Source organism: Notechis scutatus, chromosome 3 (genome assembly GCF_049901735.1).
Source record: "Notechis scutatus isolate UNSWTSFEM ecotype Mainland chromosome 3, rNotScu1.2, whole genome shotgun sequence".
Lineage (NCBI taxonomy): Eukaryota > Metazoa > Chordata > Lepidosauria > Squamata > Elapidae > Notechis > Notechis scutatus.
In genome coordinates, this window is record NC_142011.1 from 106,604,398 (window position 1) to 106,631,263 (window position 26,866).

At 39.5% G+C, this 26,866-nt stretch overlaps 2 protein-coding genes across 3 annotated transcripts in view; both read left to right on the forward strand.

Moving 5' to 3' along the window:
• The window catches only part of ASTN1 (astrotactin 1), a 254,516-nt gene that overhangs the window by 74,041 nt on the left and 153,609 nt on the right, over nucleotides 1-26,866 (forward strand). For both annotated transcript variants that reach the window (XR_015748725.1, XM_087960906.1), the window contains exon 2: nucleotides 12,279-12,470. Coding sequence is in view for 1 of the 2 variants with exons in the window: in XM_087960906.1 (XP_087817032.1) it covers nucleotides 12,279-12,470 (192 nt within the window). In the remaining variant the exon portion in view is untranslated. The remainder of the gene's footprint in view (nucleotides 1-12,278; nucleotides 12,471-26,866) is intronic.
• LOC148131324 (uncharacterized) lies at nucleotides 18,023-21,246 on the forward strand. Its single transcript, XM_087958986.1, is given in 4 exon segments — nucleotides 18,023-18,212; nucleotides 18,422-18,987; nucleotides 18,989-19,508; nucleotides 21,194-21,246. Coding segments are annotated over 4 exon segments (1,329 nt in total).

Here is a 26,866-nt window from a genome sequence, read left to right on the forward strand (position 1 = left end):
TGGTCCCAATCACATGATGTATTGCTTAGTGATGGAATTGTCAATCCCAACTGTGGTTCTTAAACGATGACTTCCTGTACTTAGTCCAATGCCAGTCTCTTTCGTTTTGCCTTCTTCAATGATCATGATTGCCAGGGTCTCATGCAGAGGAGGAGAAAGTCTTTAAGCCAAACATGCACAGCCCTCGCATCTGTTCAACTATTCTCTGCTGTTTCTCTGACATTCATGCAGACTTGCAAATTGCCAGTTACCCATGTCTCCAGGGCAAACACTAATTTATTCTCAATGAGCAGCTTATGTCAGATACTTCACAAATGGTCCTGTGACTAAGTGCTTATGTAAAGGTGAGCTGTAGCATTTAATGTGGGCTATTAATGTTTTTGTGTTCAGTCATCCTTCTTGTAAAAATGTTTAAATGCAAGTATCACTTCCAGACACAATATCACATATTGTGTTTTGGCTCTTACATATGGGGTAGAAGAAGAGAAGCTTAAAGAGAAGTTTTGAAACAAGAATGTAATAAAGGGTATGAAAAAGCTATTCCTATAACTTCAAAGATTGTTTTACTCTGGCAGTAAAAATATTTGATGACATCTTTTTAGTCTATAGTCTTAAATTCTCTACCATGATTTATATTTTAATTAATACACATATTAGAAAAATAATGTTATCTTTTAATTTGGACAATTTCTTGAATTTTGTTTTGATGTTTACTTGTGAGGACATGTCTCGGTTAAAACGCTTAATAAAAGGTGTATTGTGGTATATACGTAAGAAAATGTATTCGGGCAGAATGCCCCTTTTCTGAAGTTTTTCTAAAATGCAGATTAATGTAGATATAGTCCACACATTACTGTGTGTATTAAAAAGTGTTTTCTCACAAGTATACTTACTTTTAGATCAACTTCAGCATTTCACAGCGTTGCTGGCTTAGCTAATAGAACATGCAGCCCACTGAAAACAACAGAGTTCTCTGAATAGAATAAGGCAATAGATTAATGCAGAGCCCTCCAAAAAGCACTTTTCAAATTCGTTGGCATAGTCAAACACCTCTTCTAAACGTTGAAGTTGCTTCATTCTCCATATAGCTCAATGAGGCTGCTTTGAAAGCTTTCCCAATTGCCTGCCTTTGTTTATATATATTTGTACATGTCTATACAACAATTAACCTGGTGCTGAAGGCTGCACAAGTATTATATAGGCAACTAGAGCCTTTGAAATCTCTATGTGAGTTTTCTGGAATACGCAGCTACCTTCAGGAAGGGGGGCTTTGCTCACACCAGAATTTACACTATAATACAAAACTGAATTACTACTGCACACATCATGTACAGTAGGTTTATTAGGCATCATGTCAGTATGTTTTTCCTCCACAAAACCAGGGATCATACTCCTAGACTTGCTGTTTGTTAAGCATGCTTATCCACCGCAACGAATAGGTGGTTTTGGGTTTTGTGGGATTCTTAAGTATAAGAAATGCATCTGTTTTCTTTTTGACCAGTTCCTTGAAATTTTGACATTGTATGTTGCTTCAGCTGCTTACAGTAAACGCAGAAGGGGGCAGCTCAGTGAAGGTGAAATGGATTTCTTTCAGAGCTTTGCTTTCCATAAGTAAGTGACCTCCTGCCGCATCAGAGGCTCTTGAAAGAAGCCTGTTTTCCCTGGTGTACTAAGCCTGCCATGTTGAAGCCTTTGCTGATTTATATAGATCATCAATTTGGTAATTATACATACACGCAGCCTTAATTGCCTCCATTTCTTTGATCCAGAGACAGATTTATGACTTAAGCCAATTCCCGAATCTCTGGAACAGGCTTGGTTCGACCCCAAACTCCCTTGCCCTGATTAGTTTTGATGCAGTAGTATCAGTGGACTTCTCCGTTCCTTTTAGGAAAGATACATTAATGAGCTGTGGTCAGAGCCATCTTTTTTCATTTCTTTCTTTTTATTTGTCATGCTAATTTTTTTAAAAACTGTTGAACTTCTTTGTAATGAATTTGCCTTAACACTAGCCATACCGGCTGAGGAATTCTGGGAATTCACAAGTCATAAAGTTGCCAAGATTGGAAACCCCTGTTCTATGGGTAAGAAGTGTTGGTGATAACGAGGCAGTGCTTTTTCTGTAGTGGCCCAACTACTTAACAAACTTAACAAGGTTAAGCTTATTTGGCTTACAGTTAGACTACAACATATTCTGGTGGTTTTGGATAATTTGTGTTGCTGGATTATTTTATCTGGTGCCACTATTTTTCTATGTAATGTATAATGTATATGGGGTTCTAATACTTTAATCTTATTTTTCCTATAAATTGTTATTGCCTTTGGTTATATGATTTTAAATTGCTTAACTGAATACTATAAATGCCCTTTGGAGGATAATTCATCTTGACTTTTATGGAGTAGTGTTGTTATTAAATCAAGTTTTGAAACTGCATGAACTCAATTTGAATTGTAAAGATTACATACATAGGGACCCATCATGCTCATCTCTTTTGGGGTAAGTAAAATTATGCAAAAAATAGAAAAATAGCAAAAAGCAGTAAGCAAAATAAACTTGTAAAAGGAGAGGAATATCACTGCAATCTGGCTAAAGATAATTAATGACAACCCCATTCACTTTGCCATTCCACATCTTTTCTGTGCTTTCTGGATGATGACAATAATTGGAAGCTTTCTGATACGATACCATATCTAGGAGGTGATCCAAAGGTGTTTAGAGGAGATATTTGTCACAGATTAGATGAGGAATCCTCAATTTGTGAAGCATGGCTTATTTCATTGAGCTACAGTTGCTTCCAAAGAATTACATTGATTTTCTGTTCACGACTAAGAGCCAGTGTAGTACAGGTAATCCTTGACCATGATTGAGTCCAAAATTTCCATTGCTAAGCAAGTCAGTTGTTAAGTGAGATCCACCCCATTTTTATGACCTTTGTTGTTAAATGAATCATTGCAGTTGCTAAGTTAGTAACACGGCTGTAAGTGAATTTAACTTCCTCATTGCCTTTGCTTGTCAGAAGGTTGCAAAAGGTGATCACTTAACCCTGGAACACTGCAACCACCACTGCAACCAAATACATGCCAGTTGCCAAGAATCCAAATTTTGACCATAGGGATGCTGCAATGGTGGTAAGTGTAAAACATGGTTATATCATCTCAGTGCCATTGTGACTTCAGATGGTCGCTAAACGAGTTGTCGTAAGTCAAGGACTACCTGTAAACAAAGCAATTGGATTAGAATATGTATATGCTGTAGGAGAGGTTTCCTGCATGCTGCTGTATGTTGAACTTCATATGTATTACTTTGTAATTCTTGGTAATAAAAAATGTTTCTGTAGTCCTGTAATGCTGTGATCATGCTTGGGAATGTAGACCTGATAGAGACAGAGAGTCTTAAAGGTATATTGGTACAAAATGATGGGAGAAAGTGGCTGTTCCTCTTTTCTTCTTGAGGTCAGGGAAGTGAAGACAACTGACCATTTATCATAGGATGAAATATAATATTATTTATGTCGCACCACTATTATTTTTACAAATAACCCAAGGTGGTGAACATATCCAACACATCTTCCTCCTATTTTCTCTACAACAGCAACCCTGAGAGGGTGACTGGTGCAAAGTCATCCAATTGGCTTTCAAGACGGGATTTGAACTCACAGTGTCCAGCTTTGTAGCCTGGTGCCTTAGCCATTAGGCTAGACCAAAGTGGCTGTCTGACATATAATTAATGTAAGAGCGTTGTTAAATTATATCAATACTCTCAAATATAAAGATGCATGGGATCACCTAACAGCAGAAGTTGGAAGGAAACAGATTAGGATTAGGAATCTGAATAGTAAAGTCTGGTCTCCCTTAATCTGCAAATGAAGGAGAAGATTGAAAGCCTGACAGAGTGGTTGTTATAGAGTCCATATTATCTATCCATAGGCCACTTTGGGCAATTCCTGCATGAATTTGTGTTGAGTATATAGATGAGCTATTTCAATTGAGGGCTTGGGATGTCAGTTCAGAAGACTTCTCCATATATCTGCACACTGCTAACCTGATTCTACTCTTAGTGAAATAAGAAGATAACTTTTATTTTCTAACCCTTAAAATTTGAGAGCCAAAATTTATGCCGAGGGTAGAAAGAGGAATGATATTTTTACATGCCATACTATGCACAGTGCAGTTAGTAATGGCTATACTGCATTTTAGAAGAGATATTTTTGTTTCTGTCACAGTGTAAGAGATGGAACTTTCCATAGAGAGGCTGATAGAGATAACAATTATCAACGCTGAATCTCTAAATTAAATGACTCTGCCATCCATTTGTGGAACGGTGAAATACAAATCTCTTCCATTAAAAATAAAGTTGATGTAGGTGTATTTTCCTAGTTTCAATAAAGATATTCATTTCAAAGAAGCTCAAAATATTTTTGCAAATCAACATTCTTGTAAGCTTGCCAAAGGGGATTTTTTTTGTTCATCTGTTAGACTTTATAGAACAAAAATAATGAAAGAAGAAAAGTATTCATATTGCAGTTCAGACGCCTAAACTCTGAAATCTTTATGCACATGTGGTTGCATATATTTATTTATATCCATAATCAAGAGCGCTAGAAGCTCTTTTTAAAAGTAGGAAAAGAATCAAAGAAGGGTGTCATGGCATATTCTTCTGTGTTGCTCTGCTCCTCAGAGAGAATAATCGAACACAGAGGCAAATGCGGATCAAACACCATGCCTCAGTTATGAATATATTCACATTCTGTATGATGAACAACGAGCTTTCTTTGTTCCCTGCACCACGCCTTAATTTGCAAAAATTCTTTGTCCTCTTTGCTGTAATAAGCACTTAAAGAAATTAGTCTTCAGTCCGTCATCTGTATAATGCACTCTCTCCTCTTACCCCAAATGCACATTTTGCTTAGATTTCTTAAATATGCTTAGATGCCTTGCCAAGAGGGAATGGTCATTGCCTTGATAGTCAGCCTTGAATAGACATTATTTGTTCATAGGTTTTGTTCAATTAAGGTGGCCCTGGAAATTGCATCCCATGTTCCCTTAATAGTAAGAAGAAAGCGCAGTATGTTTTAACTAGCATGAACAGACTGTAAGAATGATTCAAATATTTTGGCTCTGGAAATTTTTGGGTTTAAAATGCTTCCTTTTCCTGCAAAAAGACTGGTCTGTCATATCTTTTGCCCCAAGGCTGAAAAACTTGCAAAGAAGAAAAAACAAGGCATTTCTTTACACTAGCTCCTCCTCCAGTTACACAGGCTGTGTACTGTGGTTGCATTTATATTTTAGAAGGAACACAGAAGACCTGTGCGTGATACTCAAAGGAGCCTAGGACTCATCTTCCTTCTGCTTACCTGAAGAGGTGTGTTCACTGATCAGTCAATTGCAAATTGAGGCTCAGTTTGAATGGAATCTCCATTCATTCTAAAAAGTTAATTCAACTCATGGTGGTTTCATTGTATGAACTATAAAGATAAGTGTTTTATGGATGGATATTTATATGGATATTTAAATAAAATAATATCACTACTTAGATACTGCCAATTATTTTTAATAACATCAATATTGTGCTTTGTATCTTAAGCATTTTAAGAGTAGAACATCAAATAATCTGCTGTTGAGTTTTCTAGGACTTGAATTGTAATTTACAATTTTTAACAAGGAAAAACATGAAACAAAGAACCAGATTATCATAGCATATTAGAATATGACAAATCAATGTTCAACAATCATAAACTAAAATAGAATTTATATAATCAAATTGTTGCCCACCATCTGTTTATGTTATTCACTTTACAGCCCTTTAAAACAGGAATCTCCAAACTTGGTAACTTTAAGATTTGGGAACTTCAACTCCTAAAATTCCTCAGCCAACCATGCTGGCTGGGGAATTCTAGGAGTTGAAGTCAACAAGTCTTAAAGTTGCCAAGTTTGGAGAACCTTGCTTTAAACCACTGCACTTAAAAATTGACTTTGGGTGCTATACAATTCCTTGTCCCCCAACGCTTGTTAAAAGAAATAACATAAACAATAGGAATACAACAATCCATACAAAAATATGTAAACAATTGGAATATAAAAGTAAGTGGCCTGAAATTAAGATAACTTTTTTAATCAGAGGGATGAATCATAGCTGATGAAACAGCCACATTATTAAGGATTTTCCCAAAGTCAGGATGGAAGGGTTCATTTAAATACTTGGACACAAGCTATTCCAAATTTTAATTTTAAAAAGAGAAGTCAAGTACCATCAAATTTAGTATCCAATAGTTTGCCAAATTCAAAATTCTGCCTGCTTTTTTCTCACACATACAGTTTTGTATTAACTGTTCCATAGTTGTTTAGTGAACATTAGAAATTCAGCAACATTTCATGTTACTTACATACAGAGTTTTACTGTGTTGAAATCACTTCTTTTTCCATAAGAATGCTGTCAATGCTGGGATCAGTATCAAGTTCCTTTGCACTAGATTTTGTACCTGACTCCCATCCATCTAAACTGAATCCATGATATATTGTGGTGGCCATCTTATATTATCTCATTAGGGTTGGTTGCCTGTACTAGTGAAGGCCTGCAAATATAGAAGGCCTTCAGGATCTACTCCTTGTTAATTTTGCAGCAGTTTTGCAGAATGACCTTTTTTAAGGAATCTCTAGAAAGGAACTGCCTGTTTGTATCATGTTTAAAAAAGACTAGGGCTATGATGCCCTTGGTATGCTAAATTACTGCATTAGTTAATGATGTCTTTTTAAGGGTACAGCTCATGAATCTCTATGATGGGGTAGCATATTTAAATCCAGGGAGGGGGAAAAAATGGAAAGCACAGCTTTCAAGTTCAAAGTTTGAAAGATATTGATGGTAAGGCTGATTCCCCCAAGTGACTTCCATTAAGGCCTTAGATGAAAAGTCATTAACACTGGCATTAACATCCAACAAATAGATTAAAAAACAGCCATCTGGAGCCAAGGGTTAATAACTGTAAGGGAAAACATTTGTTACCTTTCAGTATACAGCGTATGGTAGCATCAGATGTGACCAGTGCGCTTAGCATCAATTCCAGGTTGACTTTCTCAAGCACTCAAATGGTGTGGGATGATAATGGTGACAGATGCTAACTAATGATCATCTGCACAGACATGATGGAGAGGAATGGGCAAAAATGATATTGATGAGACAAACATTTAAGTGCAATCCTCAAAGAGAAGAGAGTACGGAATAATTCATGAAAACCCTGCTGTAGCCTTTCCATTGAACCCCATTAATGTCCTTTTCATTTGGAACACTGCTATTTTCCTGAGCACATTGTGATTCAATAGAATTGTTCATTTGCATAGAGGGATCTCCTCTATCTTATGGAGTTCTACCCATCACCCCCTTTTGTAGTTAATTCTTCGGAATGATTTTATTTTTTCTAGAAGTGGCCAAAGCTGGAGATGAGATGAGATCAAATTTAGTGGCTATTCTGAGTCATTAAATGCTGAAATAAATGACACTATAACTACATAGGGGCAATTGATAACAGAAAGTAGGATAAAATTATATAATAGGACCCAAAGGATTTTTTTATGAAGATAAGTTCATACCCAATGGCTTTAAACGGTTATTTTAAACATCCAGTAACTCCCTGTACATTTTTAGCCTGGAGTTAGCCTTATAAGAACAGTTAATATTCTGGACACGTAGTTGATTTATTAAATTAGTGTCTCCATGAATTGGCTCTTCAGCTTCTCTAGTTGTATATAGACAAAATTTAATGTTCCCTGGGTATAAGAACATATGTAAACATGCTGGCTTTCTTAGCTGTGTCTATGCAGAGTTTACATTTCCTTTTAAAAATCATGGATGTGCTTAAGATTTGTTATCTAATCCTTCAAACACTGCTTTAATAATAATGGCACAGAATAAATGTGGAAAGAAGATTGGGGAGCTATTGAAACTGCAACATTGACAACAGAATTCAGAGAAGTTGTAAGGAGTCTTTCCTTATCAGAAATGTGATATAGATTATAGTTATACATATGAATTTTAAAATATCATAAAAGTCCAGATAACAAAGAAAAGAAAAGAAAGAAAAAATAATTATTAAAAAAGAAACAGGATTTTGACTTCTGCCCTTTGTTCAGTCAAATAATGGCCATCTTACTCCTTACTCTGCCTCTTTAACCCTTTCTAATCCCCTAATCCATAAATCAACAGTTGTCTTCTTGCTGTAGAAAGTCCATATAAGTCTTGCAGGTTTTTTTAAAGTCTTAGTTAATGATCTGGGGCTTAGATAAATAATAGTAACAATAAGCAACTGGAGCATTAGCTGAAATTACGATCAATACAAAATGAGAATGAAGGGTTTTATACCTAGAGATCAAGTTAAGAAGACCTTTTAAAACAATTGGAAGAGACGAATGAAGCAGCACATGCACCAACCTGCCAAATGTAGTTGAAAAGTTCAAAAAGATTGACTGATCCCCATCACTGAATTGGCACACTGGCAAAAAAACTGATCTTTTGTTAGCAGCTCATGGGCAAAAACCGGAAGAGGAAAAAGCTTAACAAAGTAGCAGACAAGTTGGAATGAATGAGTGAATGTGTGAACATCATGTGAATTTCTAGTACCATTTTACAAAGCCTTAGAAAGACCACACTTGGACCCATTTCTCTACTAAATGCAGATTATAAAATCTTTGCTTCAATATTGGCAGAAAGACTTAAAAAATATTTAAATAATTTTATCCATCCTGATCAAAATGGATTTCTGCCAAAGAGACAAATTAAAGACAATATGAGAGTAATCTTGGACACCTTGGAATACTACAAGGCACATCCTGAAAAACAAATGGCTCTGATATTTCTAGATGCACAGAAGGCATTTGATAATGTGAATTGGCGATTCATGTTATTACTGTTGGAACAGATGGGTTTTGCTAGAAAATTTATTCAAGCAATAGAAGCTATATACTATAAGCAAACAGCAAAGGTAATGATAGAGGGAGAACTGACAGACTCTATCAATATAAGAAAAGGAACAAGACAAGGGTGCCCACTATCACCTTTGTTGTTTGTGTTAACTTTGGAAGTGCTAAACAGAAATATTAGAGATGAAAAGAATATAAAAGGAATGAAAATCAAAAAGGAAGAATTTAAGCTGCAAGCATTTGCAGATGATCTGGTTTTCATCTTAGAAGACCCTTTAGAAACAGCATCAAAATTGATAGAAAAGATAGAGACATATGGAAAGGTGGCTGGTTTGAAAATAAATAAAGATAAGACAAAGATCTTGACAAAGAATATGCTATTAAGACAAAAGGAAGAACTGGCAGACCTATTGAAAATTCAGGTCACAAATAAGATTAAGTACTTGGGGATATATTTGACAGCAAGATGTAGTACATTAAAAGAGAATAATTATATCAAACTTAAACAGCAGATAGCGTTAGATTTGGCGAAATGGGAAAATTTACAACTGTCACTAATAGGGAGAATTTCAACAATCAAGATGAATATATTACCCAGAATCTTATATTTGTTTCAAACAATTCCAATTAGGCTTGGAAAAGACTAATTTGAAGATTTAAATAAAATTGTGTTGAAATATATATGGCAAGGTAAGAAAGCGAGAATAAAGTTAAAACTTTTGCAAGATGCTAGAATTAGAGGAGGATTTGGTTTGCCTAATTGGGAATTGTACTACCAAGCTACAAATCTGATGTGGGTTAAGGAATGGATAACACTAAGAAATACTAGATTGTTGACATTAGAAGGACATGATTTGTTGTTGGGGTGGCATGCCTTTTTATGGTATAAAGGAACTAAAACACAGGGGTATTTTAGAAGACATTATATACAGGAGTCTCTGTGGTTAAACTGGGAGAAGATTAAAAGACAATGTTATTTGAAAATCTGGTTATCGACTATTGAAGCATTTTCTTATCCTATAATATACAAAAAGGAGCAAACAGTTAGATATGGTGAAATATTGAATGAAAAGGGTGAACTTAAATCGATGCAAAAATTAGAGGAACAAGGTATAAAGATGAATCGGTTTTCATATGCGCAAATACATTCAAGGTATGATAAAGATTCTAAAACAGAAGGTTTCTATGATAAACTGACTGACTTAGATAAGATTTTGACAGGTACTGATGAAAAGGTGATTAAAAAATTGTATGGATATTTATTAGAAATTAAATTAGAAGAAGAACAAGTTAAAGAAACTATGATTGCTTGGGGGAAGAATTTTGGATATGGGATCGATTTAGAGAAATGGCAAAAATTGTGGTCTCAAAATTATAAAATGACAATGTCAACAGCATATAAAGAAAATTTGTATAAGATGTTTTACAGGTGGCATTTCCCCCCAACAAGAATAGCAAGAATGTTCAAGAATAAATCCGAAAAATGTTGGAAATGTCATCAGACACCTGGCTCATATTACCATATGTGGTGGACTTGTGCGGATGCTAAAAAATACTGGACTAAAATCCACATGTGGTTGGAAAAAATGACAAAAAAGCATATAGACTTGAAACCAGAGATATTTTTATTGGGAATTTTACCTGAAATATATAGTAAAGACGTGAAATACCTGATTGTAAATGTATTAATAGCGGCTAGGATTGTATTTGCTAAAAACTGGAAAAATGAGAGAATACCATCACAGGAGGAAATCATTAAGAAAATATTGGAATGTGCTGAAAAGAGTACATTGACATTTGAAATTAGAGAACAGGAGGATAAGCAATTTTATAAAATTTGGAATCTTTTCTATCAATGGTTAGACAATAAAATACAGTAATGAAATACGTAGACTTTTAGAAAATAATAAATATGTAAAGATGTACTTTTTTCTTATTATATCTACAAAATGATTTTAGGATAGATTTGGGATGATAATATGAACTGTTATAAAATAAACTAAGTAAATTATGACTATCCTGTAAAACATGAATGAGTCAAATTATTGATTAATAATGATACTAAGGTATTTAATTTTTGATTGACAATATGAGATTATATGTAATGTAATTGTAATTGAAGACTACGAAATGGAAGCACAAAACAATTTGTAAACCAACCGGCACACTGTATGTACACCTATGGAAGATAGCTTGATGTTTTTATGTTTTGTTTGTTTATGTTTGTTTTTAAAAACCAATAAAATTTATTTAAAAAAAGAAAGAAAGACCACACTTGGAATACCGCATCCAGTTCTGGCCACCACAATATAGTGATGTTGAGACTCTGGAAAGAGTGCAGAGAAGAGCAACAAATATGATTAGAGAACTGGAGGCTAAAACATGCGAAGAACAGTTGCAGGAATTGGGTATGCCTAGTCTAATGAAAAGAAGGACTTTGGAGAGACATGGTAACAATGTTCCAATATCTGAGGGGCTCCTACAAAGATAAGAGGGTCAAACTATTTTCCAAAGCACCAAAAGGCAAGACAAGAAACAATAGTTGGAAACTAATTAAGGAGAGAAATAACCTAGAACTAAGGAGAAATTTTCCAACAGTGAGAGCAATCAACGAATGAAATAGCTTGCCTTCAGAAGTTGTGGGTGCTCCATCACTGGAGGCTTTCAAAAAGAGACTGGGCAACCATTTGTCTGTACCCTGAAATAGGGTACAGATTAGACTTGATTTCCCATATATATCTATTATTTTGTATCTTTGGTTTCCTGTTTAAACTTCAGAGCTGGAGTCAGCTACAGTATATCCATTCCTTTAAATCAAGATTGCATAACTGTTCTGTGGGAGGGATCACAATTCTGCTTTAATTAATCTTCCAAGGACCATAAAGTTTATTTTATTAATTAAATTTATATGATGCCTTACTTAACATTGTAAACATAAAAAAAATGTTTGCATGTTGAGATGTTGCAGTGATGGGACGGGACGGCATCGCTGGAGGATGCACGGAAAAGTTTGTTCCTCCTTTTGCTTTTTGGAGATCAGGATTTTTGGGGGACATTTTTTAAACGAAAAGATAGTATATTCCACTCATCTGAATGTCCCTATTTTTATTTTTATTTTTGCTTCCATATATCTTACCCAGCTGCTGGTCTTTCGTTTGCCAAATGGAAGTGGTAAAGTTAGAGAAGAGGGCTCTGGAGGCATCAATGCAAGAATACTAGTTGGCACATAATGTTCTGGTTTTTTAAAGAAACTATCTTGGTACATTCTAAAATTCTAGTCCACTGTCCCTGACTAATAACTGTGTTGGCTTGGGTTAGTGAGAGAATCTTTATGCTAATTTGCATTTATTGTCCCCTCTTACCCACAGAGATTTCAGGCAATACAGAAGATATCCCGTTGGTGCGCTGGAGACAGCAGTGGCTGGAAAATGGCACCTTGCTCTTCCACATCCACCATCAAGATGGCACACCCGTCTCCCCTGGTTTAGAGCCCACAGAAGAACCCCAGAGTGAATCAGCAGAAGAAGAGCTACGGATCCTTCACATCTCAGTAATGGCGAGTATCCATTCTGCCCTTAAGTCTAAATAAAATGCTGTCACCTTTTACCCAGTAATCCAGGTAAGAATGTTATTTTGTAACAAAGTAGCTGATCATTTACCTTTAAAAATATGGAAACTTTTTCTCAGGCAAACCATCTGAGCTATTTTACATGATTTTGAGAATAGTGAAGATAATAGCTTACAGCCCTAAAATATAGTTCATTAGTTTATCACCTAAAATGAAATTGGAAGCAAAGTTGAAGACTGCTTTGCAAGAAAGACATCTGTGGAATTTGAAGTGAAACATAATTTTGCAATAAGTATTTTAATCCATTACTACCTACCCTTCAGCTGTTTTACACGTTTGGCTGATTTGGAACATTGTCTTGTAACAGACTAAATACGGTATATACTGTATTTGCTATACTAGGTGCCAGAGAACAAGGCCATTGGTTATGTCATATATCTTTTTATGGTGGTAAATTGATTTGTTGTCTTGTTTTACAGAAGTATTGATATGTGAAAAGTTTGTACTAAATTAAGTTCTTGTTCTTCATGACCCAGAACAGATGAGGTCAAATGCAGCTTGTCCCCTAGCATGGACAGAATATAACTTCAGTGCTTGTAGCTCATTACCTTTAAAAGATGGTTGTCAACTCGCAAAGCATCCCTGAACTGCTCTCAAGTTGCCATAGGCAAGGGGGGTGGGAAAGCGAACTTCACAGCTGCAGCAAGGAGCTGGTATCTCAGTCAAAACTAGGCACATTCCAACTGATACGCCAAGGTCGTTTCCACGGAAACCCACAGTGGCTGGAGCGGGTGACTTTTACAACTGCAAAATCACTTTGTTGGGGAATATGACTAATGACACATATTTGGGGGAGGGGGAAACAGGGTCAGAGGCAAAGCGTGAAATACTGAATCAAGAAATATTTCTTGATTCTAATTTTGCACAAGAGAAATTATTTTGGCCATTGATAGGTTCAGGTGGCAGGGCTCCAGTAGTTACCCCCATTTAAATCATGAATCTCTAGCTGGATTTTCAAAACTTAAAGAAGATTTATTAGAAATAAACATGCCGGTGCTGCCTGGGTGTAGCCCACTCTGAGACACATTATTCATTGTCACCCTTGAGCCTGGTTTTTCCCCACCCCCTAGCTGTATCATAATTCATATTCTCCAATGGGACACATTCATAGCAAAGAGTCATCAAACATACTCTCCAGTTAGGATTTTGCAGGGCAGAAACTTCGGTCACCTAGAAACTATCTTTGAAAACATTTATGGAATGCAAGTTGTCCACTGCTTCCCTTTCCCTTTCTGTTGGCAACTCTAAAAAGACCATAGACATATTTTATGAGTTGACATCAGGTTTCAGGTTTTATAGGAAGTGAAGATTGATTACTTTTGTACATAGTGCACAGTATCTGAAGCGTATTCATCAGGGCGTCCATCCCACCCACACTATTTTTGTTTCTCTTATTTCAAGAAGGGAAGTACACCTTGTACTTCTTGTATAGAATTGATTGGATACTAGCCAGTCCACTATTGTGCCTGCAGACTGTTGTTACGCAATCACTATGAATATCTTTTGCAATAGATTGTTTAATCCAAATAACCAGCAGAGAGAGAGGAAAGAGACCAGTCACTCAGAAAGGAGAATGAAAAAGACTGCTTACCTGTTGACCACTTTGGCCTCAAATCTTTTGGCAAATACAATATTTATTTTTTTAAATTTCTTCCTCACTATTAACAAGAGTTAGGCTACTTCCAGCTTGTGAACAGAATATTGTTCTAGATTCTAGAAGACAGAATGCTTGCAAGGTTAAAAAGAAAGTCAGTTTTAGAGCTTTAGTAAGAAATGTAATTGCAGAATTTCTTACTCTGTACATGTATTGCTTTGCATTTTTCCTGTCTTCCTTATTGACGTGTTAGTAGACTAATATATCACGGGGTCTTTCTGAATTGTTTGAATTAATTTCCAAACTTGTTTCCGTTCTTTATGGGTAGTGGCATATCATTAAAACAACTCATTATCCATGTAGCTCACACCTTTACTATTTTAAAAAAATAATATTAATGTTATGTTTATCTTTCCAATGCATTTATCCATGCAGCAAATTTTTATCTCTCACTCAAATGGGCATGGAGTTTCTGAGTCTACAGAGTATAACAAATGGGATTATGAACAGCTATGTGGTCCCTTTGACTGATTTCTACCCAAAAACTTTGAAAGAGGGAAGGGAGGAGAGATGGTTGGAGAAATAAATCAGTAGCTATGTTATAATATGTTAAAGAAGAAATAAATGGGCTGTGTACAAATTTGTCAGGTTTGACACTGCCATAGAATGCCAGGCGTTATATTGTACTATGACAGGATGACATACCATTTTACATCATAAATTTGTGTAAATTAGCATGCATGAATGATGCATTCAAAGCAGGTCAAAAAGAAAAATTTGCTCAGAAAGATTTCATTTTGTACAGCATGTATTAAAACTACTACCAGAATGAAGAGTTTGAAGACAGTAGTCTCAAAAAAAAATGGTTCCCAAAACATGTTGTAATTCCTATATATATTGGATGTGTCAATACTATTCAATTGGAGAAATACCAGGAGGTATGAGAAAAATGCCAAGATAGATTAGGATTGACCGAGGTTTGATAGACCGGTGAAGTCTTCCTTTTGGGAAGATACAGACTATATGGTAGCTATAGCCCTTCATAGTCATCAAATAGAATAAGGTACCATATGTGGTGGGTGTTTTGCTCCAATTCTTTCAAAACTCAAGCCTAGCTTGGCAAACCTGACTTTGAATTATGTAGGATGTGTACAGTACACGAGTGAAGCTTTTGGCTCAAGCGAACAATTGAAGTTGTAAACCTATATGTGTTTCTGCAGTTCTGAATCTCTGGATTAAAAAAACATGTACCAGAGGTGTCATAAAATCTCTTTTTTTCAACCCATTGTTTGACATGCTGTTGAGAAAAAAGAAACAAAATTAGTGTTGAAGAGCTAGAGCTTTCCTTCTTAAGTGAGGCTGAAGACTCCTACCATTTCTTTTGCAAGCAAAGGATAATTAGCAGGAGTCAACATGGCATCAGACAGCCCTGATATCGACGAGGCTAGTTAATGAAGCCTGCTTTAATGAGAACGTCAGTATCTCTCTTAGATTGCTGCCGGCTTTCTTCTGTCATGTTTTGCTTTTGATTAGTTCTGGACAAGAAAAATAATGGCAAAAACAAAACTGCAAAGCAGCATTTAGAGCCTTTTTTTAACCCAACCAGGCTGCCTGCTAAGTGTCTGAAAGAGCCCTTAAGTATGTGCCCAAACCTTTCTTAAAATAAAGGACGAGACCATCTTGCAATCCAGTGCTGAGTTGTACCTCATAATGTCTATGCACAGAAGTTAATTTATTTTTCCACTTTCTCTTTCTGTTCTCCACTGAGCCGAAGGGAGAATCCAGGATGGGTAGTCTCTAGTCTCCTAGCTCTGCAGACCGAGTTGAAAAACTGAGGTAACGGTCCCCAGTTCACTCGGTCTCAGCGTGTTCAGACCACCCTTTAAGGGCTCTGAATAGTTAGGATTGTAGAAAAATATTCACCCCCTGGATTAAGCTTTTTTTTTGCAGAGAGGCTTAGAACAGGTTTGACAGCTTAGCACTTTCATTTTTTTTGCGCCTTTTTTCCGGTTCACGTTTTTTTGATTGTTATTTTAATTTTTTTACTTTCCTTGCTGGTGGACTGGTTTTTTTCTATTTTTTGCCAAAACTTGAGTGGAGGTGACTCTGAGAGCCCATGTGGCCCAGGCTGGGGCAGGAGTCGGCATCTTATTTAACACGCCTTCTCCCGATCCACTTTCCCTTGCCTGGGACGAGCTGCAGCTGCCGCTAAGTGCTTCTGTCCCTTTCCAGCAGCAGCGGCCATTTATTTCGTTTGGGGACAGTCTTGCAGTTTGTCTCCAGGATTGTCCCTGGGGGGGGGGGCTTCTGGCCATCGGGATTAAATCCTGCCCCCCCCCATCCAGTCCCCAGAGCACCATGGCAGCTGCGAGACGCTTGAGTCTGCCTGATAATTGCGGTGCAGCCAGCGCCAGGCTCGCAAGCCTCTGACCTGTCAGGGCTTGCTGCAATTCAAAGAGTCAGCCGTTTTTTCAACTTTTTTTCTCTGACTCGGCCTTTGAATTGTGGAGCTGGGCTGAACTCACCACTTGGGGTCACACTAGCCTCCTGAAGTGGTGGACAGCTACTGTGGCTGTAGCTGACAGCTTAGGCTGAATATTTTTTTGTTTTTTTTACTTTTTTCCCCCTTTCTCTACCCCTGTCAAGTGACAGTTATTTTTGGCAGGCTCAAAGATGGCCGCCAAGGGAGCTGATCAAGAATTGTCAGTTCCTCAGCAGGGTAGAGAGAAGGCTGTAAAGGGATCTGCTAAGTCCAGGTCTGCTGGTCTGGAGGCAGCAGCTAGGATTAGAGCCAGGGCTCTAGCCCCTAAGAGACCCTCTAGGGCTGAGGATAGACAGGCCAGGCGTAGACAAAAAGCCATGTATAAACAGTTTGACAGGGCAGTGAGAGATTCCAGGATGGCTGAAAACAGAGCCACCTCTCAAACTTTGCCTCCTCAAGATGACAGGCAGCCAGACCAACTGGTAGATAGGCAGTATATGACTGCCTGGTCTCCTGGGGGCTCAAGTACTCAGGATTTGCAGGGAAACCTCCAAATCAGCGCTGAGACCTCTCACAATTTTTCTGAGCCGCCTCAGGGGATCTTGATGGCGACACCTACAGACCAAGTCTCCAGCGGAGCCAGACCTGTGTCTGCAGACACCTTTACACCTATAGCAGCTGGCTTACAGCCTGAGGAGAACTAGATGCAAGAAATGCCATCCTTCATGAGAGCCTGGATCTCCCAAACAATAAGACAGGAATTGCAGGCAGAGGTCAAGCAGCTGCGCCAGCTGTCTTATTTGGACACTAACAGAGGAGTCCTGCAGGGGCAGGCTTCTGCAGAACAGCCAATCCACTTTAGAGAGTGCTTGGCCTCCACTTCAGAAAGCAGCCAAATTTATGGCTCCGAGAGGGACCTCCTTCCAGAAAGGGATTTTTCGGATGAGGAGTCGGAGGTAGCAGGTCCCCCCTCCTTTAAGGGCCTTTTCCAGCCGGCTCTTTTCAAGGCTCTGCTGGTTAAGGCCAAGAGCATGGCTCATCTCAGAAAAGACACAGTCACTCAGGACCTTCCCACAGAGGGAGAGGATCAGGAGGATTTCCAGTTCACCGAGAAAGCATCTGTGGTGGATGCTGTACCTGTGCCCCAGATGTTTCTGAATCTGATCAAAAAGCAGTGGGAGTCCCCTGGGATGTACACGCCCCAGTGGGTCTGAGTCTACCTTATTTAATGTGGACAAGGACCTTTTGGACATTATGGAAGTGCCAAAGGTAGATGGCCCAGTGGTAGCCCTAGCTTCCTCATCTGTCATCCCACCTGATGCGGAGGACGTTTTAAAGACAGGACCGGAAGGAGGAGATGGCGCTCTGGAGAGCTCATCAAGCCAACTCCTGGGCCATCAGAGCATCGATGACCACATCTTTTTTTACTCGGGCCTCTTTGCGGTGGCTGAGGCAGCTACAGGGCAGAATCCCACCTGAGGATCTCAGGGTGCATCAGGACCTGAATAAGATTATAGCTGTGGCTCAATTGACTGCTGATGCCACCCTCACATCAGTCAAATTTTTTTCCAGAGCCATGGCCTCTTCTATAACAGCACGCAAGCTTCTCTGGCTAAAAAATTGGCAGATGGACATCAGAACCAAATGGAAGCTGGCGTTGGCTCCCTTTAAGGGAGAGAGGGTTTTTGGGGAGGCTCTGGATCCTTTTTTGATGGAAACCAGGGACAAGCGAAAGATCCTGCCCTCACAGGGGAGGCGCTTTGATTACAAGTCTCATCCCTACTACGGGAAGCCCTCCTTTAAACAGGGAAGCTGGGGCAGGCTTTCAAAGTAGGCCCTTTTTCCAGAGATCCTTGTTTCAGGCTGATAGACAGGCCTTTGCCGCCAGAGGGCGTCAGAGGCAAGAGGGCAGAAGGTCCTTTAGGGGTTCCAACAGACCCTTCAGGTGCAACAAGTGACGCCCGAGCCTCATCCCCCATAGGGGGCCATCTGGGACTGTTCTGGCAGAGGTGGGAACAGACCACGACGGACGCTTGGATCCTGTCAACCTTACGGTCAGGTCTCTCTCTAGAGTTTCTCTCCTCCCCCCCAAGAGCCTTTGTGTGCTGCCCCGTCTCTAGGGACCTCTCAAAGATGGATCTCATGGAATCGGCGATCCGCCATCTGCTGGACATTCGGGCCATCCAGCTGGTTCCGGTAGACCAGGAGAGACAGGGTTTCTATTCAATGTTGTTTGTGATTCCAAAGGCCTTTGGGGGGGGGGAGTGGCGAGCAATCCTCTACCTGAAAGGGCTCAACAGACAACTAATCTACCGAAGGTTCAAGATGTACTCCCTCCACTCCATTCTAGAGGGACTGCGGGAGGGAGATTATTTTGGCCTCGGTAGACTTGACAGAGGCCTACCTCCATGTGCCCATACACCCCAACCACCGTCAGTTCCTGAGGCTTTGCTATGGCGGCTGCCATTTTCAATACAGGGCTCTCCCGTTCGGCCTGTCATCAGCCCCTCGGACTTTTACCAAGCTCTTGGCAGCAGTAGTGGCACACCTCAGAGCCTTACCCATAAGCATCCAATGCTATTTGGATGACATCCTGATAGCATCCTCTTCCAGACCCCAGGCGGAGGAGGATCTGATATCGACAATCAGGATTCTTCGAGAGCATGGGTTCTCGATAAACCTGGACAAATGTCATCTACTACCATCGACTCGGCTCTTGCATTTGGGGGCTATTATAGACACCTTGGCTGGACAAGTTTTTCTCTCACAGGAGCATTATCACAGGAGTTTCTCTCTCACAGGAGACAGTATCAGGGAAGTCACGTCGCTGATCCTGTCTTCCAGAGAGGCGCCTATCATCTTGCTGTCTCAACTTCTCAGCAAAATGATATCGTGTATCGGGATTGTCCTGTGGGCCCGCTTCCACGCCCAAACCCTTCAGTGGTTCCTGCTCCCTTACCAGAGGGCGAGCAGGGGCGACTCTCCAAGGAGGGTTCGCGTCCCCTTGCCAGTTCTTCGTTCCCTCCATTGGTGGCAGTCCCGAGCCATGGATCAGGGATGCTTATACAGGGAACCCCAGAGGATTACCATCACCACCGAAGCCAGACCCTATGGTTGGGGGGGCCCACTTAGGAGTTCAGGTCACCCAGGGGAGGTGGTCACGAGAGGAGCTCGCCCACAACATAAATTGTTTAGAGCTCAGGGCTGCCCGCTTAGCGCTCAAGGATCTAAGGCAGGAGGTGGTGGGGAGACATGTTCTCCTCACGGACAATGTGGCTACCAAGGCCCACATAAACCGGCAGGGGGGCACACGCTCCAGATCTCTAATGCAGGAGGCAATTCAATTGTGCAGGTGGGCGGAGAGAAACCTGTTGTTCCTACGAGCAGAACATATCTCGGGAGTATCCAACGTGCAGGCAGACTGGTTGAGCAGGGCCACGGTCGACCAGTTAGAATGGCGACTGCATCCCAGTCTGTTCTAGGAGATGACGGAATGCTTCGGCTGCCCGATTCTGGATCTCTTTGCATCACCAGAGAACACGCAGCTCCCGAGGTTCTTTGCTTGATTCCCTGCCTGGGGAGCAGAAGGGATCAATGTTCTCCGGTGCAGGTGACCCCAGGGACTATTGTATGCCTTGCCCCCCCTTCCACTGATTCCGGGGGCAATCAGGAAAGTACTGATAGAAAGGGAGGAAGTTCTGTTGGTAGCCCAGGTGTCCTTGGTTCCCCGACCTGGTGGGCCTGTCAGTCGCCAGGCCCTGGAGAATTCCCCTGCACAAGATCTCCCTCAGCCAGGGCCCGATCGAGCACCCAGATCCAGCCTGGTTGACCGTCTAGCATTTGAGCAGGGGATCCTGAAATGGAAGAAGTTTTCCACAAAGGTCATTCAGACCATCCAGGCGGCCAGAAGACCTTCCACGACCAGGATATATAACGCAACGTGGAAGATTTTCTGCAGTTGGTGTGCTAGTCACCAATTGGAACCCACTGTTGTTTCTGTTGCAAACGTATTAGAGTTCCTGCAGGACAGGTTGGCTAGAGGTCTTGCCCCCAATACCTTGAAGAGACAGGTAGCTGCCTTGGCCTCAGTGATTTCGGTCAAGGGCTCTACTACTCTGGCCCAACACCCTAGGGTGAAAGCCTTCCTTAGGGGAGCCACGAATTTGAGGCCACCGGTGGTCCACTGCTACCCCACCTGGGATTTGCCTAAGGTCCTGCAGGCACTAACTTCTCCCCCATTTGAACCCTTGCGTAAAGTCTGCCTTTGCCTTCTCACATGCAAGTTGTCATTCTTGGTGGCCATTACCTCGGCCAGGCGTATTTCGGAGTTGGCGGCCTTATCCATCAGGAAGGATCTGCGTATTCCATGCAGACAGGGTGGTTCTACGGTTGGATCCTGCCCAAGGTGAACTCCTTATTCCATCATTCACAGGAGTTGATTTTGCCTAATTTCTGTCCTGAGCCTACCCATGCACTGGATAGAAAATGGCACACCTTGGACGTTAGGAGGGCCCTCCGTATTTACATTAAAAGAACTTCTTCTCTTAAGAGGACGGAAGCCCTTTTTGTTTCCTTTCAGCTGTCAACTTTGGGTCGCAGGGTGACACCTTCCACAGTAGGTCGCTGGCTTAGAGCCTGCATTGCAAAGGCCTATGAGTTACAGAGCCTTCCTGTACCCAGGAGGATCACAGCGCACTCAACCAGAAGTGCAGCAACCACCGCAGCCTGGGCAACGCAGGCATCAATTCTGGACATTTGTAGAGCTGTGACCTGGTCATCAGTGACCCCATTCATAAGACATTACAAAATTGTCTCCTTTGCCTCAGCGGAGGCGTCCTTTGGAAGAAGAGTCCTGCAGGGTGTGCATGTAGAGGTGGGGACCTCCGACCAATCCAGATCCCACCCGTAGGACAGCCATCAGCCAGCTTTGGTATGTCACATCCTGGATTCTCCCTTCAGCTTAGTGGAGAAGGGGTGTTGGTCCTACCTGAACGCTTCTTCTCGTGGAGCCGAGGGGAGAATCCAGTCCCAACCTGTATTCTGTCAAGTCAGAATAGGGAGGAAATGTCCCTTTTTTCGCAGTATCAACTGAACTATCTGTTTGAGGACGAGGAGCAGCTGAATTCGCTTCAACGTCGTTCAGAACTGGGGACCGTTACCAGGGGGTATGTCCTCAGTTTTTCAACTCGGTCTGCAGAGCTAGGAGACTAGAGACTACCCATCCTGGATTCTCCCTTCGGCTCCCCGAGAAGAAGCGTTCAGGTAGGACTAACGCCCCTTTTCTGTGTAATGGTACTGTCTTACAGATATGCACTTGGATTTTTTTTCCTCAGAAAAATGGGATAAATGACAAAGCTTCTTATCTCTGTATAGAGGGCTAGTACTATTTAGATCTATTACTAAATCCACATCACCATAAGGAATGGAACATCCTTATACTGTGTATCTTCTAGCCTCGGTTTGGAATCAGAGAAAGTGTTACATTGTGTGACACCAGTTATGCTTAAAGATGAGAAAGCAAAGAGCAATGGCTGTTTTCAGTCCATCAGTACGGCACTGTTTTGGAGAGAAAATGGTGGCAAAACACATGCTGCCCTGAAATTACTTCTAATTGAAGTTTGATTTTAATTAGAAAATAATTGGTTTACTATGCAGGTATGGGACAGGGCAAATTAAATAGATTGGGGTGGGCTGGACTGGGCCATTGGAATCATAGGTGGCTTCCAAAGTGCGAGGAAGATCTGGACGTTGGAGGTTGATGGCCTATCTCATGCTTTCTCTCAGCACTTTTGGGCTGGCATCTTCAACAAGGCTATGCTATTGAGTCTTCACCCTTTAATCAGACTGTCTTTCTCATCCTACCAAAAATTAATCCTGCATTAGAGGGGGGGAAAGTGATTCTCATGGCAGTGACTCCCACAGGTGAGATCCAATTCAATCATTTTAGTATGAATCATTTTCCAAAATATTGAAGTTTTATAGGATTGCCACCAAATATTGCCACCAAAGCACTTTGCCACCAAAGCACATTGCCACCAAAGCACATCTCTTATGCATTCAATTTTAAACAATTTTTAGAAAATGATTTTTTTTTCTATGAACATAATGTCAATATGAGTTCAATATGAATTGTGAAATTATTCCCAGATTTTGGATATAATGCAAAACTCTGTATTTAAATTGTAGTCCAGTAGTCATATTTATTTTTAAGATACAAAATTAATTTGAAGCTTAAAGCATTCCAGTACGATTATTCTATCAAAGAAAGAAATAAGCAAGTTTTCAGTAAAAAGTATATAGTATTGTAAAGGTGACACAGACTTTAGTTCAAAATGGAAACTATTCAACATATGGATTTATGTCTTGTACAAAATTTGAATATTTCAATTTTATGGGATACTTAAGTCAGAATAAATTATAGGTTTTGGCTCAATCGTGTATGTGTGTGTGTATATATATATATGTAGAAAGAGAGAGACAGAGAGAGAGAGAAAAAAATGCACTTTATTTAGTAATTCATACTGTATTGACTGTAGGTCTTGTTATTTATCCTTGAGCAATATGTTATATTCAATTATTTATAATTAATTAAAATACACTAGAAATAATATCCTAGTAGATCTCTTGTTTACTTACTTACTTATTCCATGACTCCATGCTTAAATATTCTCTTCATTCTTTTGTAGTATTCCTTATTATTTCCTTTTAAATGTTTTATTTTAAAAAGTGGGGAAATGTAAGATACTTGGCTCACTGTGGATTAGAAACTCGTTTGTTATTGCTTCAGTAATATCACCCACAATGGTTCTTCTAAGTTAATTAGTTAGTGAAATAAGAGTCAATGTAAGTGAATAAGTTTATTGTTGTAGCCACGGGATGTAATAATGTAACAGCATAAAATACAGTAAAACAAACTGATAATAAAATAAAGAAATAAAAAGAGTATTGGATGCAAACAATCAAGTCATGGCTATAATTAAGAACTTAAATATTTCTTTCTCAGCTTAAATGAGAAAGCAAAAAAAACCCCTGTAACCTAACTACTAACAGTATGAAACATGCCTATGGGAAAGTAATTCAATTGTTTAAGGTCTGAGCCTTTAAAATTCATTTATCATCAATAATTTGTCACCTTATCAGGAAGATGGGTGGCATATAAAGTTAATAATCAAACAAACAAACAAATATGGCCTTGATCTCTTGTTAATGGGGACAGTGGAAGACATAATGAACCGTGCCCTGCATTTGACTGACATCACAAGGACACAGATGCTGTTTAAAAAAATGCTGACAACATCTATCTTCGAGATCTGCCAAAGTGTGGTGGGGTAATAGATATTGGGAGAGGCTTTTGTGCTTTCTATATTGTTGAAAGAAGATGAAAATTTAGAAAATATACAAATAGTCCTAGATTTAGCAATCGTTTGTTTAGCGACAGTTTGAAGTCACTGTTGCACTAACAAATGTAACTTGCGACCTTTGTAACATCCTCATGGTCACATGATTCAAAATTTGGGCCCTTGACAACCTACATCTATTTACAATGGTTGCACCAGAGGTGGTATTCAGCAGGCTCTGACCAGTTCTGGAGAACCGGTAGCAGAAATTTTGAGTAGTTAGGAGAACCAGCATAAACCATCTCTGACTGGCCTCGCCCCCATCTATTCTCTGCCTCCTGAGTCCCAGCTGATCAGCTGGGTCTTCGTTTGTTGTCCTGCACAGGAGAACAGAGCTGGAAAGCAGGTTAGTGGAGTGGGGATGGGGATTTTGCAGTAACCTTCCCCCAGGAGTGGAGAGGGAATGGAGATTTTGCAGAATCCTTCCCCTGCCTCGCCCACCAACCACAGAACCAGTATTAATTTTTTTTGAATCCCACTACTGGATTGCATGTATGAAGATCACATGATGACCACTTACAACTTTCCCACCTGGCTTCTCACAAGCAAATCACAGGGGAAGCTGGATTTGCTTAATGACTCCATGATTCTTTTAATAATTGCAGTGATGCATTTAACAACTGTAGCAAAAAGGTGGTCAAATCAGGTGTGACTCACTTTAACAACACCCTTGCTTAGCCACAGAAATGCAGTTGCGTAAGTAATGGCATCCTTTTTAAAAAGCCTATTTCTAATAACAGTGATCTGTTCCAAAAACTAAGTTCTCCCAAAGAGGATGAGAATCACTGTTTTGCATATTGATTTTGTGTGGGTAATGTTTCTGGTCCAGAATACATATACCTATATGTGGAAGAAAATTTGCATTGTTCAAAGTGTAACAAGCTGTTGCTAGGTGACACTATTTGCCATTGCATAAGTTATTGCCAACAACCAGTAAAGTTTGTATCTTTTAGATTGTCAATAAAATTAAAATACACCCAGGTTCCATAGACCTTCTGTATCAGTTAGTGATTTATTATAAAAGAGTTTTGGAACTCAATTTTAACAATGTTATTAAGGGAAACACCATTTGTTTTGCAGTCATAGCTATAATTGGTGATGGTAAGCCATGTCACTTTCAAGACATCATTATTATTTCAAAATGTTCTAGAATTACCATTTGTATAGAACAAATGTTCTAAAATTGTATTTCTTTGTCTTTTTTTGTTTTTCCTTTGCATGCATGGTCAGTGACCATAAATAACAATATTCCTTGAAAAAAAAACATAAATTGCAAACGAATAGTAGCAAACCTAGATGTTTGGCATATTGTATTACAAATATTTCTTGACTTACAACCACAATTGAGCCCAAAATTTCTGTTGCTAAGTGAGAAAGTTGTTAATTGAGTTTTACCCCATTTTGCAATTATTCTGTGTCTGGCCTACAGGCGTGTTAGAAAAATGATCCTGGGATCCTGCAATCATCATAAATATGAGACAGTTGCCAAATGTCTGAATTTTGATCACATGACCATCAGGATGCTACAACAGCCATAAGTGTGAAAAATGATTATAAGTCTCTTTTTTCAGTTCCGTTGTAAATTTGAACAGTCACTAAATGAACTGTTGTAAGTTGAGGACTACCTATATTTGAGTAAGTTGCTTTCGTCTTAACATCTGTGGTTTACATCTTAACATTTCTGTGGTTATATAGTAAAGTTTGATATGCGCTTTCTGAACATTTCCAATTTCTGCATCAGTTTCAAATAAAATTAATGTAGTTTAGTTTAGTTTATTGTCATTGCACCTCGTACAACAAAATTAAATGCCATCTTCAGTGTACATTATAACTATAAAAATAAAACACAAACACACATCCTTCACATTCTATACAACTGAATTGAAAACCCGATCTTGCATTAATATTGCACTATACAGTAGAATTCAAAAGAGCTACTGCCTTGGGATAAAAGCTGTTTTTCAGCCTATTTGTCCTTGTTTTTATTATCCTGTACCAGATGGTAATAGTTCAAAAAAAGGGTGCCCAGGATGAGATGGATCTTTAAGAATGTTTTGAACTTTCTTAAGGCAGCAGGAATATAAAGCTCTTCCAAGAGAGGACAATCAATGATCTTCTGGGCAATGATGTTAACTCTCTGGAGCGCTGTCCTATCTGCCACTGTGCAATTGGCAAACCATGCACAGGTGCAGCAAGTTAAGATACTCTCTATGGTGCAGTGGTAGAAGGTCACCAGCAGGTTTTCATTCAGTTGTTGTTTCCTGAGAAGTTTCAGGGCCCTTTTGCTGGGCCCTTTTGACCAGTGCTGCAATGTGAGCACCCCAGGTCAGGTCTTTTATGGTAACACCCAGAAACTTAAAACTGGCCACTTGCTCACTTGGTCTCCATTGATAAGCAAGGGCCTAATTTTTTTGTATATATTTTATACATTGAGTTCCAAATTGAAGCAGAGCAGTATTTAGTACATGTTGCAAAATGTAGATGCAGACCCTAGACTCAAAACCCGGTTCAGCTCAAGGCAGCAGGAAACAAATCACTCTGTAACATGATTTGCAGTCAACAAATGCTTTTCCAGATTTTTCATCTTTCAATCAGTGGCATCTTTCAATCAGTCAAGAACAGGAAATGGGTCCCCCATGTCATGTTCATTGAAACAGGAGTATGCAGGGTACTTGATAGCAACATAAACAAATTCATCAAGTCCATGAACAACACCATAAAGTCTTTATAGTAGAACATTTGGAATCCAAAATCTAGTAGTGAGAGTCTTTTAAAATTATTGGAGGTGTTCTTTTTGTTGTCCTTGTTATTTTTACTGCTGTCTGGAAACTCTGAAATTAGATGTTAATCAATCA